Source organism: Diabrotica virgifera, chromosome 3 (assembly GCF_917563875.1).
Source record: "Diabrotica virgifera virgifera chromosome 3, PGI_DIABVI_V3a".
NCBI classification, from domain to species: Eukaryota; Metazoa; Arthropoda; class Insecta; order Coleoptera; family Chrysomelidae; genus Diabrotica; species Diabrotica virgifera.
The window spans coordinates 35,121,489-35,141,012 of NC_065445.1; the positions used below are offsets into that span (position 1 = coordinate 35,121,489).

The 19,524-nt window shown below is 32.6% G+C and overlaps 2 protein-coding genes across 3 annotated transcripts in view; one reads left to right on the plus strand and one right to left on the minus strand.

Annotated features, from left to right (window-relative positions):
* Positions 1-522: 522 nt before the first annotated feature.
* Positions 523-19,524, plus strand: part of LOC114344918 (uncharacterized) — a 40,479-nt gene continuing 21,477 nt past the window's right edge. The window contains exons 1-3 of one of the 2 annotated variants that reach the window (XM_050646427.1): positions 523-1,089; positions 6,756-7,033; positions 14,723-15,094. In XM_050646427.1, coding sequence (XP_050502384.1) covers positions 600-1,089; positions 6,756-7,033; positions 14,723-15,094 — 1,140 coding nt within the window. In that variant the 5' untranslated portion in view covers positions 523-599. The remainder of the gene's footprint in view (positions 1,090-6,755; positions 7,034-14,722; positions 15,095-19,524) is intronic. The other variant, XM_050646426.1, reaches the window with a different exon arrangement.
* On the minus strand, positions 12,976-13,399 carry LOC114345024 (mitotic-spindle organizing protein 1-like). The gene has a single exon (XM_028295848.2). The coding sequence runs from the start codon at positions 13,310-13,312 to the stop codon at positions 13,091-13,093; it is 222 nt and encodes a 73-aa protein (XP_028151649.1). The 5' UTR covers positions 13,313-13,399; the 3' UTR covers positions 12,976-13,090.

Here is a 19,524-nt window from a genome sequence, read left to right on the forward strand (position 1 = left end):
TAATTTATAAATACCTTTGAAAAACTCCTGATACAAGAATAAAAAACCGCTAAACGCCGTAAAAATGAGTGGCGCATAAAATATTCAAGCTACAAAAGATCTGATGAATGTTACGTGGCGCGAAAATGGATTTTCGTTTGATGCAAAACAAAATTTTAGTTTTATTTTAAAATATTTTTCCATAATATTTGCTAAATTTGAAGTAAACGCGCCACAAAAGAGTTTCAAAATTCAAACTGTATCAAAGTTACTCTTTCGTGGCGCGTTTTTTTTTCAAATTTAGCAAATATTATTGAAAAATATTTTAAAATAAAACTAAAATTTTGTTTTGCGTCAAACTCAAATTCAATTTCGCGCCACGTAACATTCATATCAGATCTTTTTGTAGCTGGAATATTTTATGCGCCACTCATTTTTACGGCGTTTAGCGTTTTTTTCTTCTTGTATATTAGAGTCCTCGTATTTTAAATTTGGATGCTGTAAAGGAGATACAACTGTCAAAATAAGTCTGGCGACTGAAGTATTATGACACGAAAATTAAAATCTCAGTTAACCTGTCCAGGTCATTAACATTTCAAAATTAAAGTAAAACTTCAAAAATGAATCAAAATTTAAAATCCTGCACTCAGCACTCATCAGATTCTTCAAATAGAGTTTATAAAATTGCAAAATCACGACTTCGAAGTTTCAGAAGCGTTACAAGTAAGTTATATATGGCAAGAAGGAAATTACAACCTGTCGTAAACGATATTTTAACAGCTTCTCAGAACTCAGACGTAAAACAGGGTCAGCAATGGAAGTCTTACTACTTGACTATAGATCAATATAAAGACGCCATGTGGGCTGCTCGGCTATTGAAAGAAGTCGAAGAGATCCTGAAGTTGGATAAACAAAAGAAACCGTCTTTTAAAACGCAGAGTTTTAACTTTGATGCCAAAGTTAAAGTGAACAAGGGAGGAAAAATATATATAGATACACCTATATTGCTGCAGTTGATCGATCTTCACAAACTTTTAGGAGAAATTATAGATTTTTTGCAAGAAATACCTCAAGATGGAAATGATACTTCTTCTAAAGAAGATATTTCTGGTAAATTTTGTTTTATATACGTCTAAATTCTTTTCTTTTATAGAATATTTCGATACCTTCTTTAACTCTCTCCCGCCAGGTTTTGGTAATGCTATTACTATTACCGTTTTAATCTACATATACATACAGTAGAACCTATCCGGGGTAATGACGGGTTTGGGGGTTCACGGATAATCGAAAACACCGGATAATGGAAATACATTATTTTATTGACTTAATGTGATAGACAAGAAGGATAATAGGGAACTTGCATATATTTTTAAATATTAAAATAATATTAAAAAATATAAGGTAACATGATCATAAAACGCATGCATGCAAAAAAAACAAATATTGTTAACCCATAGGCTTATTACGAGACATTGAAAAAGCTATAAAATTCAAATTTCTTCAGAGGCGCGTAAACGGGTCTGACGTCACGACCCACGTCTACCTGCTAGATTTCTATGAGTCGACAACAAAGCCGCTAGGATATTTCGAAATTATTTACAAATTCATTCACATTTACTTAAAACTCTCATGTAGAAGTTGATTGTAAATAAAAGTTCAAAAAAAGGTTGTTTTGGGGATTGTATTAATTACATTTTAATCATATTATTTAATTGGAAATTCCAAGCTATTTGTGTTCTTGTAGGTATAGTTCCATAATGAGTATATTTAGTTTCAAACTGAAATTGATAATTTTGAGTGCTACTTTATAAAGTAGTGTTTTTAAATGTATAATATGACTAACTAGGGTTTTTCAAAAAGTTAATCTGACAATCTACAGTAGTTGATGTCTTCATGGTGGCAAATTTTATAAAAAGCAGTGAAAGTTATTCTATTGGAGAAATGCGAGGAGCCAAATAAGTAGATTGTTTATAACAATAGTTTTTAGTTACTCTGACTTTTATTACTAAAAGTTTTGTTTATTTTTAAGTTATTTTTATTCTCTTTCTTCTTTGTTATGAATTTAAAATATTTATAAATTATAGGTTTTAGTTCTGTTTATTACAAAATATTACGACCAGAAGTACATATATTTGGAACATTTAATAACCAATAGACAACCAAATTAACCAATGTTACAATGTACAATGCAAAAGTACAGTTGCAAATAATGTTTCTATTTGAAAAAAAAGTGTTGATTTTGCGTACCAGATACACACTTTAAAAATAATTCAAAATTTACTTATATTTGGATAGAATAGGGCTTTTTATCGATTGTCATTTGTTTCGAGCTTCTGTCATGTGTCACATAATATTAATATATCTACGTCATACGTCTTTGGTTTGTATCATTGGTACATACCAATAACGTACGACGTAGATAAATTAATATTATGTGACACATGACAGAAGCTCGAAACAAATGACTGTGAATGAAAAGCCCTATAGGACGCAGATCTTATCGACAGTTTGATCAGTATAGCACAAGACTTTTGGAGTGTAAATATTTTCCCGCATCTATTTGGATCTGATAATTATTAAAAATAAATGTATTAAAAATTATAATAAAACATTATTTCTTTTTCTTTTTATAAGTAATTTTTTAGTAGTATATATGTACTTACATTTTTTAAGAAATATGATATTAATGTAGGTATTTAATTTTGTTCAAACTTTATAATATAATTTGGCATTTGAGAAACCTATGTGTAAAATAAAAATGTATTTCCCTAAACTAAAAATAATATTATGAATGCATGAAAATTTTTACAAGATATTATCTGCAGAGTGCACGTCTGGCACTAGGCAGTAGCCAAACGAGAACAGTGGTAAATATCATGGTTGGTGACGTCAGACCCAAGCGCGCGCTTTTAAAGTTGTTTGAAACGGTAATTTCGGGCGCGGAATTATAATCAGTTGTTGTACGTACACTATTAATTGTTAAGACGTAATATTTTGAATTTATCATTTTGAAACATAAATTAACAATTTTATGCAAAAATATTTTTATGTGCAAGTTCCCTATTAAAAAAATATATCCGAAAAATCACTTTTATTAAAAAACAAACGTTTTTTCATATATGTATGTACTTACATGTGTATATTAAATTATTGTATGTATGTATAAAATTATACATATATACATGTATATTGTATAAAACACTTGCACTATTGTACAAAAAAATAAATACATAAATAAAAAATAACATAAAAAATTTGCTTTTTGTCACCCAGGTTAATTGGAACCCCGGTTAATAGAGCTCCGCATGATGGGGGTCCTACTGTACATACATTATCCCAGATTATATTCTATTTGCAAAACAAGCTATTAGACTTCGTAGGTCACCCAACGTGACCGGAAGTCGATATTTGAACTCTTCGTATAACTTTGTGTCGATTGATAAACGATTTCATAAATTTTGAGTAATTTTTGACAAACTTCCGGTCATAACTTTTAACCGGAAACAACATCAAAACAACTAAATATTCGAGCTCGACTTTTCAATAAGCGATGATTCATATATTACATTTAATCTTTCTACGACTATAATGTGGCACTTCCGGTTACCGTTTCTTAACCGGAAGTCATATAAAAAACCGGAAATATGTAATTATTCTGATAAAGTATCTGATTTAATAACGTAGGAGTTATATTCGCGGACAGACAGGCATGAATCCGGAAGTATTTAAACATATTTGTTTTTGTCTGGCTAAGGTACGTCGAATAATATATGATTTGTACTATTACGACGACTTTAAAACAGTATTTCCGGTTGCAACTCTAAAACCGGAAGTCCGTGGTCAAATTTCTCATATTTAATGCCCTCCTTGCTTTCATTCAACAAAAGCTTTCATTCAACACCTTATTTGTCATTTTATCTGTTTTAGGTAATAACGGAGGGGTTATATTCGCGGACAGACAGGCATGAAACCGGAAGTATATATTTATTCTCGTCTTACTAAGACGCGTCGAATAATTTATCACTTATACTATTCCGGTGAATTTAAAACAGTATACTGTTTAACCGGAAGTATACTTCCGGTTGCAACTCTAAAACCTGAAGTCCTAGGTTAAATTTCTCACCTTTAATACTATCCTTGGGTTATAAGCTTTTAGTGATGTAACAAATGTCATTTTTTGAACATTCGCGAATACGAATGCGAATATCTGCCACTGAAATTCGCGAATGCGGATATTCAGTTTTTAAAATTTGTTTGTATTTTTGTAATGTTTTCTAAATTTATAATGAGAAGTTAATTGATCTTTATAGTGTGTAAATTAACCTGAAATTTATGATTTATTACATAATACCAAATAATAAAATGACGTGAAGGCTGATAATGTGATTATACGAGATTAAGTTACCTTTTCTCAATAAAATAAAAGATGAGAAGTGAATAGATTTTGAATTTATTAACCTAATATCTTCAAATTATATTTTTCTGATATTCGTATTCGCAAAACATTCGCACAACTTTCACGAATGCGAATATGCAAAAATATGCGAATATTCACGAATGCGAATACGAATATTCGTTTTATACGAATATTCGTTATTTTAAGCTTTCATTCGACACCTCATTTACTTTGTCATTCTATTTAGTATAATGACGGAAGAGTTAGATGATTGATTGTTAAATGTGATTAGAATTTCCTTGGTAGGTACGCACGGACGTGGATAATTCAATGTTTTCACATTTTTTCAAAATGGGTGAAAAAAAAAAGAATATATGTACTTCGTACGCACGTAAGAAGTTATACTTCTATTATATCATTTCAACGAAATCAATATACTTTAAACAGTTTCTCTACTACTTTCCAAAAATTTTTATTAAAACAATACCAAAAATTAAAAAATAAAAGAATAAAACACACACAAACACATTGAAAAATGCCACAAATGATTGCTGAACAATAATTGTTGCCAAAAATTTTAATTAAATACTTACAATCATAAAATCTAATAAAAAAATAAAAAAATGATATAACTTGCATTCGGCTTGAACCTACTTCCCGTGTATCCCGCCGTACGAGAGTCGAAGCGATTTCAAACTGCACTACCTTCGCGTATACGTCATGTGGGAATATACACAAACTGAACAACTTTTTGACATTTTGCTTATATGTATTTTTATTAGTTTGATTTTTGTCGAATTAAAATACAACAATATATAGAGTAAGAAAACGATACATTAGATGAAAATTTGTAGAAAGTTTGTTCGTAATCAGATTATGTAAATTAAAGCATTGCCTACTAGGGGTATAGCATAGCAAGTACTAGGTAAGTACATTATTTTTTTTTACATTTTCCCAATAGGTATGAAGATAATTTTTTATTGGAATACAAGTGAAACATTTAGAATTACGTACCTGTGGCTTTTCAAAACTATTTAAAAAGTCACTATAATTATAAATTTGATTTTATTTCTGTCCTCACAACAATAAAAACTAATATATTATACAACATTTGTGTTTACCGATAACCTCCATATTGAACAATTATTGACAGATCATTTCAACACCCAATCAGAGCCCGTATAAAGACTAATATCAAACTGTCGGTGTGCGCATGCGCGCAGATCAATATAAATTCACCCTCAATCTCAATCGCGCCTAAAGAAGTATAACTTCAAAAATAAATGAGTTTAGTTTAAATAAGGAATTACAGAGAAAATGTATAAGAAATAGCATTAGTTTTCTAGCACGCATCGTTATATTTCATACCAACTCTTCTTCTAGTGATATTGTTTTTATTAATAAAGCCCGCAGTCATCGTTATAGTCAACTTGTGGTGATGTTGTCGAGATGTCTACAATGTAAAGGCTAAAAAGCAGTGGTGCGAGTACCGTGCCTTGTGCCAGACCATTTTTGAGTTTCCTGGCGGTGCTTATTTCTGATCTGATCTTCTTCTTCTTAGCCAAAATTGCAGTAATTGAATTGGTGGTAGATGTGGTACCTATAATAGAACTTGCTCTTAGAAGAGAGTGTACCGGATTAATATTTTCTTGTTTTGGGACTGAAGTAAAAAGATTGCTAACATCAAATGAAAGCATGGTAATGTTTGGACAAAGCTGGATTTGTTGGAGATTGTTGACAAGATGACTTGTGTTTTTGACTGAGAATCGAGGGGTGAAGTTCGTCATGTTGTTAATAAGATTGAGTATAAATTTTAAAAGAATGGAAACAGGAGTGTTTATGTAGCTAACAACTGGACGAATGAGGATTCCCTCTTTATGTATCTTAGATAAACCATACAGTCTGGGTGTTAAAGGATTAGGTACTAGGTATTTTATAGTAAGGTGCAAATTGTTCAGGTTTTTTTGACCTTACCATGATCAAATCTCTGTAATCTGAAATGTATCTTTTGTGTGAGAGTCCTTTGTGCCCGTATTAGATGTCTTCAATGTTTCAACCACAACCGACAACACCATTAGGCAAGTTTTTCCCAAAAGTCAGACAAAGTGTTTTCTAACAATAAAAAACTGCATAAGAACAAGAAGTTTTTTAAATCTTACATGGGATCACTCTCTCTTCATAGGGGTATTTTGAAATTATTGACCATAGCTCTGAAGATGACTTTATAAGCCGAAAGCTCTCAGCTAGGATTTATATATTTTACACACTTCAAAAGTAAGCTTCTCCCTGTCCTTCAGTAGTCATAAGTGTGTACAAAACTATTTCAGTCTTTACACATGTTCGATTCATTTTAATAACCTTAATAACTTTTTTATTATAGATAACAAGTCCTCACAGTGCAAGTCTTGGACAGTTTCAACAGGAAGTTCTGAAGATTTACGTCAATCTGAACCAGAAAAAATTACCAAAGAAATACTGACAACACTAACAATGCCTTTAAGCACAGATTTTGTAGTAATGGCCAATCATTCGAATTCCAAAATTCCATCACAACAGAAGCCATCAGCATTAAAAATGACTCCAACAAATGGATCGAAAGCAATTTTAAGTAGTTCCTCACGATTTACCAGTACTAATAATAGTAGTAATATGGAAGAGGTATGTATAAGTATGTATTTGTAGTAATAAGCTTTATTGCTCAAAAAAAATTAGCGTAGTTATTAGGTCTGAGTAGTGATATTGTAAGGCTAATAGTATGGTTAAACCTCTCATAGGGTCCCCTGTGACTAGCAACAAATTGTATAAAGGTGCACTCACTTCGGCTGTACATATACTAAAATTGGAACAATTCAGAGAAACCTAGTATGACCCAAGCTTAACTTAAGAATGTCTTCCATTAACGACAAAATATCGAGTGCTTTCAAACAAACTATTGGCATTCTCCATTGGTGTTATTTGTGATTACAGTAAATACAGATTTCAATAAGGTTGTTTGGTCTCATCCACACTGCAACTGAAACATTCTCAGGTACAGTAGAACCCCGATTCCACCATTGCTCAAATTGCATTTTTGAGGTTTTATCGAAACACAGTCACTGCAAACTAAACTACTCAATAAAAAATCTATATGCTATATGAAAAATATTAGAGATTTTAAACAGAAGTGGAAAGGCGAAAGTATGACGCCATTATCACGAATCTAAGAAGTCAGCAAATAATATAAAATTCTACAAAATTTCATATCTAAGTCTCGCTCTTTTAAAAACATATCTTCAACGAAATTAAAAAGATCATCTTTTCGATAACTTAATGAAACACTTTCCAACTAAGTGGTTTCTACAGTAAAGATCGGAGGATGTAGCAATCTCTGGACCAATGTGTGCTAAGAAAGCAGATACTTGAGACAAAGATTTTTCAGATACTTGAGAATAAAAGAACATTTCAAAATGACTCATGAAAGTGAGAGTTACGTCTAAGAAAATGATGGGATGGATCGATCAAAAGAGTAAATGATCAGGTAGCTGAGGAAACTGCCAATATTCTACTAGACTTGAGCAACGAGAACCTTCGCAGCTTGTCGATATTTTTAACTTGCAAAGAATACATCAGAATATTGAACTATGAGTTAGTTCAAAGTGATGAGATTTATTTTTTCTGTTATCTGTTTATAGTAGGCACATAATATGCATGTGTGTACAGGTTTATTCACTATATTTTTACCCCCCTGTAAACAGCTTTATTTACAGAATTAGAAAAAAATGTAAACTACAAAAGATATTCCATTTTTAAATTATGATTTGTTGAAATAATATATATTGTACTGGTGATGTCATCCATCTGGGCGTGATGACGTAATCGACTATTTTTTTAAAGAGAATAGGGGTCGTGTGCTAGCTCATTTGAAAGGTTATTCAATTTTTCATTCAGTAATATAAACATTAAGATAATTATTTATACAGGGAGTCCAAAAAAATTTTTTTTAATTAAATTAATTGCCACAAAAAGCAGAATGTATGTAATTTATTTAATTCAAAATATCTTCTACTGCTGTTAGAAAATAGAAATAAATGTTTATTGAACAAATAAACATTACTTTTCACTTTAATTCAATGTTTAAGCTGCCACGCATCTGCCTCTTCGCAGTTTAAACATTAAATTTAAGCAAAAAGCAATGTTTATTTGTGCAATAAACTTTTATTTCTGTTTTCTAACAGCAGTAGAAGATGTTTTTGAATTAAATTAATTACATACATTCTTCTTTTTGTGGCAATTAATTTAATTCTAAAAAAAATTTTTTGGACACCCTGTATAAATAATTATCTTAATGTTTGTATTACTGAATAGAGAATCGAATAACCTTACAAATGAGCTAGCACACGAGACCTATTCTCATTTAAAAAAATAGTCGATTACGTCATCACGCCCAGATGGATGACGTCACTAGTATGATAAAAAAATCATAATTTAAAAATTGAATAACTTTTGTATTTACATTTTTTTCTAATTCTGTAAATAAAGCCGTTTACAGGGGGTCAAAATATAGTGAATTACCCTGTACATATGTATCATGACTCCTATATACAGTCGGAAAAATGAAAGAATACCCATGAACGAACATATAAAACACGCTGTATTTTCCTGTCACCGTGTCACACAAAAAATTGGCCAGCGCAAGTACATGTAATAATTATTGTTACATGTACTTGCACTGGACACTTTTCTTTGTGACACGGTGACAGGAAAATACAGCGTCTTTTATATATTCGTTCATGGGTATTCTTTCATTTTTCCGACTGTAACCAGAACTGAAATGGCAGACTAATTACCTGGTTATAAGCTGATCTTGTTATATCAGACAACAATAATATTGTACATACATATATGAATATCTAGTTTTCTAAGACACTTACTTTCTATAGTAAAGCCATTCTGAGCAATATAAGATGTAAAATATTACTTGAATGGCGCTTTTGATAAAGAGTAGGTAGATGAAGAGGATGAAGCTGACAGGCAGTGGTAATTATTACATAATTGGTCTCGATAAGCACACAGATTTTAGGCATTACCTACTGTAAAAAGGCAAATGGAATATTTATTTATAGCAATCACTGCTCCAAAAACAGGTAAAGAAACATGTTCATTGATCTCATTGTCCCTCGTTATGTATAACCAAGTATACCTCGTTATAAAGGTGTTATAGTTCAATAGGAATTTCACAGTCACCTAATGTACCTTCTTATAAGCGAAACCTCGTGTTCGTTATAGAGAGAGTATACTGTATAAGAAATAAATGTTGGTACCGTAATTTCGGGTGACTTTGACTCACTTTCGAAGTTTAAATGTAGATTTCAGTTTTTTGAATACTTAAAAGTATGTTTCTTTATTTATGTGTATTTGAGTCTATAACTACTCTTTTAGAAAAATTACACGAAAACACAAAGAACCGCTTCCTGTATTATAAAAAAAATAAAAATGTGGTGTGCAAAGTCACCCGCTAGTGTCGGGTGACTTTGTCTCAAGCTACATTTTATATTTATTCTCTGTGATTATTATTGTTTGGGCTAATGGACCCTACCAGATGAATCAGAAACAAACATTTTGTTAGGTGAAAAAAATTTATTTAAATTTCAAACAAGGAAAAACTAAAACTAACATAAAACTTTATATAGGACCCTAGGTTAACAAAAAAGATCATTTCTTAACAAAAAATGAACAATAAAACGATTTACAAGCTTTTTTTTTAATCTGGAAAGAAATATCGGTTATCTCCAAGTTCCAATGGCTCAGTAAAATCAACATTAGCCAAGTGGTAGGATTTTCTTACGGGGACTTCGGGCCATTGCCATATACTTCTTTCACCCAGTACCATTACTTGCACCCAACCGTAACAGTTATTACTACCTCTTACAAATCCATCGAATTTTCCTGGAAAGCTGTCAAAGTAGTCAGATACAATTACGAAGTCTCCAACTCCAATGGAAAGCTTATGTAGATCTTCATTATCCCTATAGCTCTCACTAGATGAAGAATTAGACGAAGTATCTGCAAGTTAATAAACCCTGCAGTTGTTACAAGGCTAAAAGCAAATTTAAAATCAGCATTTACTTACTTTAATTTAATATAGAAGCAACCAATGACCAAAATCCAACAATCAACAAACTGGGACAAAGTCACCCGAAAACCGTTAAATTTTGTAGCACCTTGCAAAAGAATATCCGACCGTCTTACTGTCTATGTTTAGACTGAAATAACGATGCACGGAGGTTAAGAATTCACAGATTTTCAATATGCCACTATGCAATTAATCTTACTCTTGGAAGAATTATTGGTTTCCAACCAATTTTTCCAGTCAAAAAATCTTATGACCTATGGCCTACAATTATGGGGCTGTACCAAAAAAAGTAATTACCGAAATTTAGAAACGCTCCAGAACCGAATATTAAGGAATATTGTATGTGCTCCTTGGTATGTTCGGAACGATGATTTGTGTAGAGATCTTAAAATCGAATCTATTCCAAATGAAATCAAGAAAGTCGCCAGGAGACATGAAGACAGGCTCCATAAGCATCCCAACCATGAAGCACTTCAGCTTCTTGTCAACGAACCCCAGATGCGAAGACTCAAGAGGACTAAACCGTTCGAGCTCGTGTAATGTGTGAAGTTGTGCCGGGCTTAGTTAGTGTTGTGCATTGTATTGTAGCCACAACAAATACGTGAGCAATTAGTGAAAAGCAGAGTCAGTGCTGTGCTGTGTAGCCACAACAAAGAAGTGGACATTTCATGTAAAAAAAAGCTAGGATGGACCAGGTGACATCTAGTTTACAAACATTTTTTAGGGAAATTAGGTTAAAGAAAAAATACTGATTAATCTTGTAGATTAGGTGTATTTATATTGTTTAACCCGCCATTACACGCGCTATGAGGAAATCCCTCACCATATTTGTTTATAACCAATGAAATTGTGTAAACTAATACGATAACCTTAAGCACCCAGGAATGCCTTTAGCATGGTTTATGAGAGGGTATGAAAAAGTTATAGAATATTTCAGGCGGCCAGTGTGCTGTGTGATAGTTGAAAGAAGAGACATCCCTCTTCAAGTGAGGGAATTCCTCACTGCGCGTGCAATCACAGTGAAATCACGTTTCTATTATCTCAAAGAAACTTTTAGGTTTTTATTTAATATTTAGGTAGGTTTAACTAAAATATTATTGTTTGGATTAGGTTAGGAACAGTGGCACACCGAGGGGGGGTTTGGGGGTTAAACTCCCACCCAGAGCATATAGAAATATATATAAAGAAAGTAGGAAAATGTAACTTGTCTTTCACAAATAATACAAAAAACTTTCGGTGCCCAAGCAAACCCCCCCCCCAGAGGAAAATTTTAGGTGCGCCACTGGTTAAGAACCCATTTTTAAATTTACCTATTCTAATTGGGAAATAAGCCACAATTTAACTTGAAAAATTGATTTTATTGACGTTTCGAATTCCACCTCGGACGTCGTTATCAAAATACAAAATATTAATAGTTAGTTACATAAATGCCACAAAGAAATAACTTCAGAACAGTTTTTAATTTTAATTTGTATTTTTAGTAAAATGAATTCGCGTAAAGAACGTTAATTTCTTCAGTGGCTTACTGAAATTGAAAATTAAGAAAACTTGCTTTTGATCTATATTATTTTTACTTTTGTTTTGTTAAATTAATAAAAAAAAATTGGTTTACGAGACTTTCTATAATGTGAGTACAACCCACTTTATATTTTTACATGTTGACATTCATTCTTCCTCGAAATAAGTCGAATTTATGTAGGTGAGGGCGACGCTCATACGCGTGCAACCACGTCACAATTGAAGACGCGTGTAACGGCGGGTTAAATAAAAAAAAAAATCTTATGTGGAATGACCAAATTTTAGAAATTCGTTTTTTTCGTAACATAACAGGTATTAGCATAATTTATTAAAATTTTCAAACAGTTCATATGGTACTGATGGTGCGGTACAATGAAATTTACTTGATAATTTATTGCACAAATGCCTTAGTTACTAAAATATCTTTTTCCCAAAATGAGTCAAAGTCACCCTGGCGGGCCAAAGTCACCCGAAATTACGGTATTATAACTGAAATGTTTTTCAATTTTCCATGCTGCATCCAGAATCATGGATAATCGGGATTCAAATGTATATGAGAATGTTTTTTCATTAGATACAGTCGGAAAAATAAGAGAATACCCATGAACGAACATATAAAACATGCTGTATTTTCCGGTCACCGCGTCACACAAAAAATTGGCCAGCAAGAGTACATGTAATAATTATTGTTACATGTACTTGCACTGGACAATTTCCTTTGTGATACGGTGACAGGAAAATACAGTGTGTTTTATATGTTCGTTCATGGGTATTCTTTCATTTTTCCGACTGTATGTAATTTGCAAGTAAATTATATATCGTGTTACAATATACAGATGTCGTGGGTTTTAGGGGGTTACAAGTAAACTAGACTCCTTACTGTAACTTAATTGTGTTAATTGTTAAAAGTAAGGATAAAAATAATTGTTTTTCATATTCACTGGTAATACAGTATATGATAAAGGCAGTATTTACAATTTTACTTACAATTTATTAGTCCATATACTGAAATAACAAACAAGCAGTTAAACACTAAAATTAAAGGTTTTTTAATGTTATCAATTTTACAATAATTACTGGATATCTCAAGTTTCGTCCATAGTTTCTCCTGTTGCTGATTGGATTTCACTTTTGAGTTCTTTAATGACCTTTGCAAGTAATTCAGGATTAACCCCAGATTCACAAAGTCTCACGCAAATTGCCAATGTCTCTGGTTCTAATCCCGTACATAACAACCTCGACAATTCAAGTAGACTTTGAAAAGTTTCTTTAGCCTCTTTTATAGTAGAGACATTCCTATTTTTCATGTTGAAGAATTTTTAAATACGTTACAAAAACAGATTTAATTTTGATTTTTTTGTTTACTGTTTGTCGAATTTGACATTATAAGTAAATGACAGTTGACAGTTATATTGTCATTGTCAATTGTCATTTCAATTTTGACAGTTTATCTGAATTCAGCGGCTTAGGAGATGGGTATTTTTTAAGGGATTCCAAAAAGTAGCATTAAGCTGATCATAAAGTTATGTTATGTTATGTTATTCTTCTTCCATTAAAAAAGTCGACTTATTTATAATTTAATGAATATCAATATAAAACGTTAAATTCGAAGCTTAAATCTTTTTGTGAAGGAATCTTTAACGAAAATATTCTCAATTATTATGCAACCAGTAATACACATTCAGGCATTTAGTGTTGTATATCACGACGAGCATACTTTCTTTGCCACCCTCATTAGAAATAGAAATAAGACATTTCGACAGTTCTTCTCTTGGTGGCGAAAATTGTATGCCGTGGGGAATGGGCGATAAACTCAGTTCTTTTTCTTCACTTCTTCTTCTTCTTCTTGTGCCACTCCTATCGGAGATTGGAAATCATCAAGGCTACCCTGACTTTGTTTACAGCTGACCTAAAAAGTTCATTAGTGGTGCAGCCAAACCACTCTCTCAAATTCCGCATCCATGACATTCTTCTACGGCCTGGATTCCGTTTTCCTTCTATTTTTCCTTGCATTATATTTTGAAGTAATGCGTATTTATGACCTCTTATCAGGTGACCCAAATACTCGAGTTTTCTTCGTTTTATCGATAACAAAATTTCTGGGTCTCTTCCTATCCTTCGTGTTACTTCAAGATTTGTGATTCTTTCAACCCAACTTATCTTCAGCATTCGACGGTAACACCACATCTCGAAATTTTCAACATTTTTTATGTTGGTCTGTTTGAGAGTCCAGGCCTCTACACCGTATAATAGCGTGTTAAATACGTTACATACGTTAAATACGTTTTCTTCACTACATTTACAGTAAAACTCATTTATCTGCAACCGCGAAGAGAAGACATGACACTCATGACAGACAGACAGACGTTCGTTGATGCGGTTTCAAGTGACCTTGAGGATTTCAGTTAAATTTGTTCAGTTATACATTACCATTACCTTAGTAATGAAATCCACCTCTTCTTTTTTTTCAACCAGATCCTTTGGAAACACAAGAAAATAAACGTATCCCTCTTTTACTATAGTGTTTACAATCAATGAAAACAATCAAACAATGTTAGCTCATAGAAATTTAAGACCGAATGAAGGTGGCATAATTTTTATTGTTATTATGCATATTGTTTCTTTTTTAATGACTTTTTGTTTCATATTTTTGACCTAATTTATCTGATGATTGTATCTTCAACCTATATTAATATTAAATTTATATTTCCTTCTAGGTGGTCGACGCAGCAGGAGCAAAAAAAATTATTGTAAAATGTATGGCAGATCTGGATAAGGTTCGTCATTTTCTGGAAAAAGATTATTCCGTGCAGTCTGTGACAATTGAAAAACCCAAATCGAATTCAGCGGTCAATGCGAGGAAAGGCAACAATTCAGCGGTCAATGCGAGGAATGGCAACAATGCAGCGGTCAATGCGAAGAATGGCGACTATTCAGCGGTCAATGGGAGGAAAGGCGGTATTTCTGGACAGAACGTTGAAACATATTTGTATAATGAAGAAACTGATTATGATATGCAGCACGAAGGATGCTGCTGTTTGGAGAATTGTCCGGGTGATCAACCTTTGGAATTTACATGGAAAGAGAATGTAAGCTAATAATTATTGTCATATTTAAGCTGCCAAACTTGGGTGTTGACCGCCCGTGTGCAACTTAATATTTACCGCCCCCTTCCAACACTTTAGTCGTTTCAACGTAGGTACTAGTATTTAAAGAAATATGCAGGGCACCATACGCGTATATGAATAATAATTGCTCTGATCTCGACGTTACTATATTTAAATATATAGGCCTGGATCCCGCGTACCAAAAAAAGTTGGTTAATAGCAAGCTGAAAAATTGTTAATAGCTTAAGGGTGTCTATTCGGACAAACTTTGATGTATGGGAACACTGGAACAGGGGACGTTTTAATTATGGAACAGGTTAAAAATTTGGAACGTCAGACTACGAAAACGTTCCATGTATTTTGTCGGACAGAACATCCAATTGATTTGTTACCATTTCATTAAACTCACATGCAGAAATCAGACTGGTGTTTATCACCAACTGGGCATTTTGATGAGTGGAACACGAAGAACATGTCAAATGACAGGAATCATGTTGGTTAGTAATATCAGTCTGATTTTTGCATGAGAGTTTAATGAAAGGGTAACAAATCAATTGGATGCTCTGTTCGACAAAATACATGGGACGTTTTCGTAATCTGACATTCCAAATTTTTAAACTGTTCCACAATTAAAACTTCCTCTGTTCTAGTGTTCCGGTACATCAAAGTTTGCCCGACTAGACACCGTTAAGCAATTAACAAGTTTTCAGCTTGCTATTAATCAACTTTTTTTTGGTACGCGGGACCCAGGCCTATTTGAAATACAGTAGTGTGCAAAAGAAAAGCGTGTCTAAAATCATTAAATTCTCAACTTAGACTGAACTATAACCCTATCCATAACAATACATAAGCATAAAGGAACAATATCATCAGTGCCGCGCCAGCATGTGGTAGCGCCTGTGTGCAAAACATTTAATGACGCCCAAAAAATAGGCAATTTTTTTAATCGTCTCGTTAAATAAAACAATGTTAATGCTACGGGAGCCCAAGCGGGGATTTTTGCAGTTACTCGAGCGCGTCAGATTATCACATGGGGAGCAACCTTTTACCCTGTAAATCAGGGGTGGGCAAATACTTTTAAGGTGTATATAAATAATGGTGTATTATATGTAATAAAAGGTGTATTAAATACACTGCACCCACGAATATTTTTGGTGGAGTTTTTTCCCTGTTCAAGAAATTTTTTTGACAAAAATACTATCATTACTAGTATGATTTTAAAGCATTTGGACAAAGAAATTTGACTGTTAATAATAGATAATAGTAATAATAAATTATTGTCTTACTTGGGTGTACATGCAAACAATAATTTATGCCCGCTAAAATATATTACATAATTTTTAAAAAAATATGGTCCATTATATTATATTATAAATAACAAATCCAGATAAAAAAAAGAAGATATTTAACAAGTGGGCAAAATGAAAAATCTTTTCTAGTCTGGATTACGAAAGATTTAAATCCGAAATCAGAAATTCGATCAAGAAGAGAGCAATCAAGATTAGCCTTTTTGAAGATGTAACCATGCAAACAATAATTTATGCCCGCTAAAATATATTACATAATTTTTAAAAAAATATGGTCCATTATATCGCACCTTGAAAACCATAGGGCAGTAACTGCAAAAATCATAATATTGAGTTATGAGCATTTTAAGTTTTTGTAAAGTTAATTTTATTTACTGTAATTCCAAAAATTAAGCTGCAAACCTGGTATTTGGCACAATTGTCTTTAATTTTACATATTTTTATATGAATTAAGAAGTACGTAAAATTTCCCACAGGAAATAGGTATTTTAGCACATACGGCCATATGGTATTAAAAAATATATCAATTCTCGCACATGGTAGAGTAAAAATTCATATAAAATAACAGTTTTTTTATTGATTGTACTTATTTATTACAAATTTTTAGTGTTAACACTTAATCAAAGTCTTGCATATTATAATCTGTCGCTTATATAATGTCTGTCGGTTATAATTCGCTTTTCTTTTGGGATCTGCAGTGCGACGTTGTATATCAATTTGTTATAGTCTTGTCGCTTATTTCCAGTGTTGCAATCAAATCTCTATGCAGCACTCTGTTTTGTTGCATTCAAAGGATGTTTCCTTAGTAGATCTTGCTTTCATTTTACGAGCGTGGGTCACATTTTGCACATATTGCCATATAGATCTGGGGTTTTTTTTCCAATTTTAGAACCGTAGAGCATCAACTACTGCAGATAATGCCTGATGGTATAAAAAGAAGAACCGATTTTTGACAAAAGCCATAGGGATGTATCTTTCTGGTGCCGAACTTAAAATTTTTTGCAGACGCTGCTATATAGCATTAAAAAATAGATTTTTTTTCCTATTAGACTGCATTCAAAGGTCATTTCATGAAAAAATTGCAGATATTGCCATATGGTTTTCAAGGTGCGATATTATATTATAAATAACAAATCCCGATAAAAAAAGAAGATATTTAACAAGTGGGCAAAATGAAAAATCTTTTCTAGTCTGGATTACGAAAGATTTAAATCCGAAATCAGAAATTCGATCAAGAAGAGAGCAATCAAGATTAGCCTTTTTGAAGATGTAACCAAAGAGTAACTTTGAGTAACCAAAGACTTGATCTGCAAATCCGTTATAGGATGGTAAAATCTTATATCCACTATATTCTTCTTTATAGTGCTGAAGCTTGGACTGTTAATGTGGACTTAATGAGAAAGCTGGAAGCTTTTGCGACGTGGATTTTTAGGAGAATTTTGAAAATACCACGGACCGATCAAATTATGAACTATATGGTGTTGTCCAGAATAGGAAGAGATAGATAACTTTTGGCCACCATTAAAAGGAGAAAGGCAGCATATTGGAGACATATACTTAAAAATGATTAGTACGAGTTGTTGCAGCTGATTATGAGCGGTAGAATAAAAGGAAAAACCGGTCCTGATAGTAATATCCTGATTGAAAAACATTCGCGACTGGACCGGGTTAAAAATACGGACGCTTTTAAGAACAGCAGAAGATAGAGACGAATTCGCAATGGTTATTATAACCATTGCTATAATAGCCAACCTTCATTAGTGGAGTCGGCACTAAAAGAAGAAGAATATTAAAATAATGGTCATTAAATAAGTCAGTTAATGAAAGATTTTATTTTGCTATTTCTTTATAGCTCAACGATTTCTACAAATTAATTTAAAATGATGTTATACGCATACTATATAGTACTAAGAGAATAACAAAAATTGCCTGTTGGATTTTTCAATGGGCCAGATAAAATAAACAAAAGGGCCGGATCCGGCCCGCGGGCCGGCTTTTGCCCACCCCTGCTGTAAATGTACCCCTACCAGATTTTGGCTCTTAATATAGGATAGTTCGTTAAGGACGGTCCGAAAAAAAAATCTAATCTTATAAAAACTCGAAATCGTCAGATTAAGAGAAGGTAAGTTACATACATGCAAAACAGTGTACATTTCAAAAATCTGACGATTTGAGCGGGGCGTAAGGAAATGGGCGGGTCACAAAGATTAAAAAAAGCGAATATTTCACGAAATGAACGTTAGATCGAAAAACTAAAACATACGTGTTCAATATTTTTCAAAAATCTATCGAATGATACCAAACACGACACCCCACGGAGAGGGTTGGGGGAATTTAAAATTTTAAATACGAAAACTGCGATATTTCGCGAAATGAACATCAGATCGAAAAACTGAAAAATACACGTATTCAATATTTCTGAAAAATCTATCGAATGACACCAAACACGACCCCTCGCGGAAGTGGGGTGGGGGTTACTTTAAAATGTTAAATAGGAGCTCACATTTTTTATTGTAGGTATATTTGGATTTCTTACGTAAAAATAAGTAATTTTATTCAAGACATTTTTTCGAATTATGGATATATGGCGCTATAATAGGAAAAAGCGATTGTTGGAAATGGAAAATTAAATTAAAAAATGAAAAGTCCCCCACTTTATGAAAAACTTAAATTTTTGGTTTTAGGACCTACTCTTCACAATCCAATAGGTCGCCATAACGCTCGAGTAACTGAAAATTTAGCATACTTTCCTCCCCTACTATTATGTTCGTTATCGAACCGTTTGCTTTTCGACACCGTACCTTAACCGTGTAGCTGCTTGAAAACTAGGCTCCACGTCAAGTTTCTCTGCAGTTTCATTTACTGTAGTAATAACATCATTAAATTTGTAGTAATAACTGTAGTAATAACATCATTTACCCTGGTATGTAAACCATTTAAGGCCAGCTGATTGTTTTTGATTATAATATTTTGCTAACGAAGTTAACTTCAGAACTTCAGACCTTCATCAGAACTTCAGACTACATGTGGACTGAGCATATGAAGGTAAATGTTGATATTTTATTTCCTAAACATCTAGCTTGATATTTTGAATCAAGATCAAAT

Excerpts from the sequence above, each read along its gene's own strand:
- LOC114345024 (XM_028295848.2), bottom strand. The coding sequence starts at position 13,312 with ATGAAAAATAGGAATGTCTCTACTATAAAAGAGGCTAAAGAAACTTTT.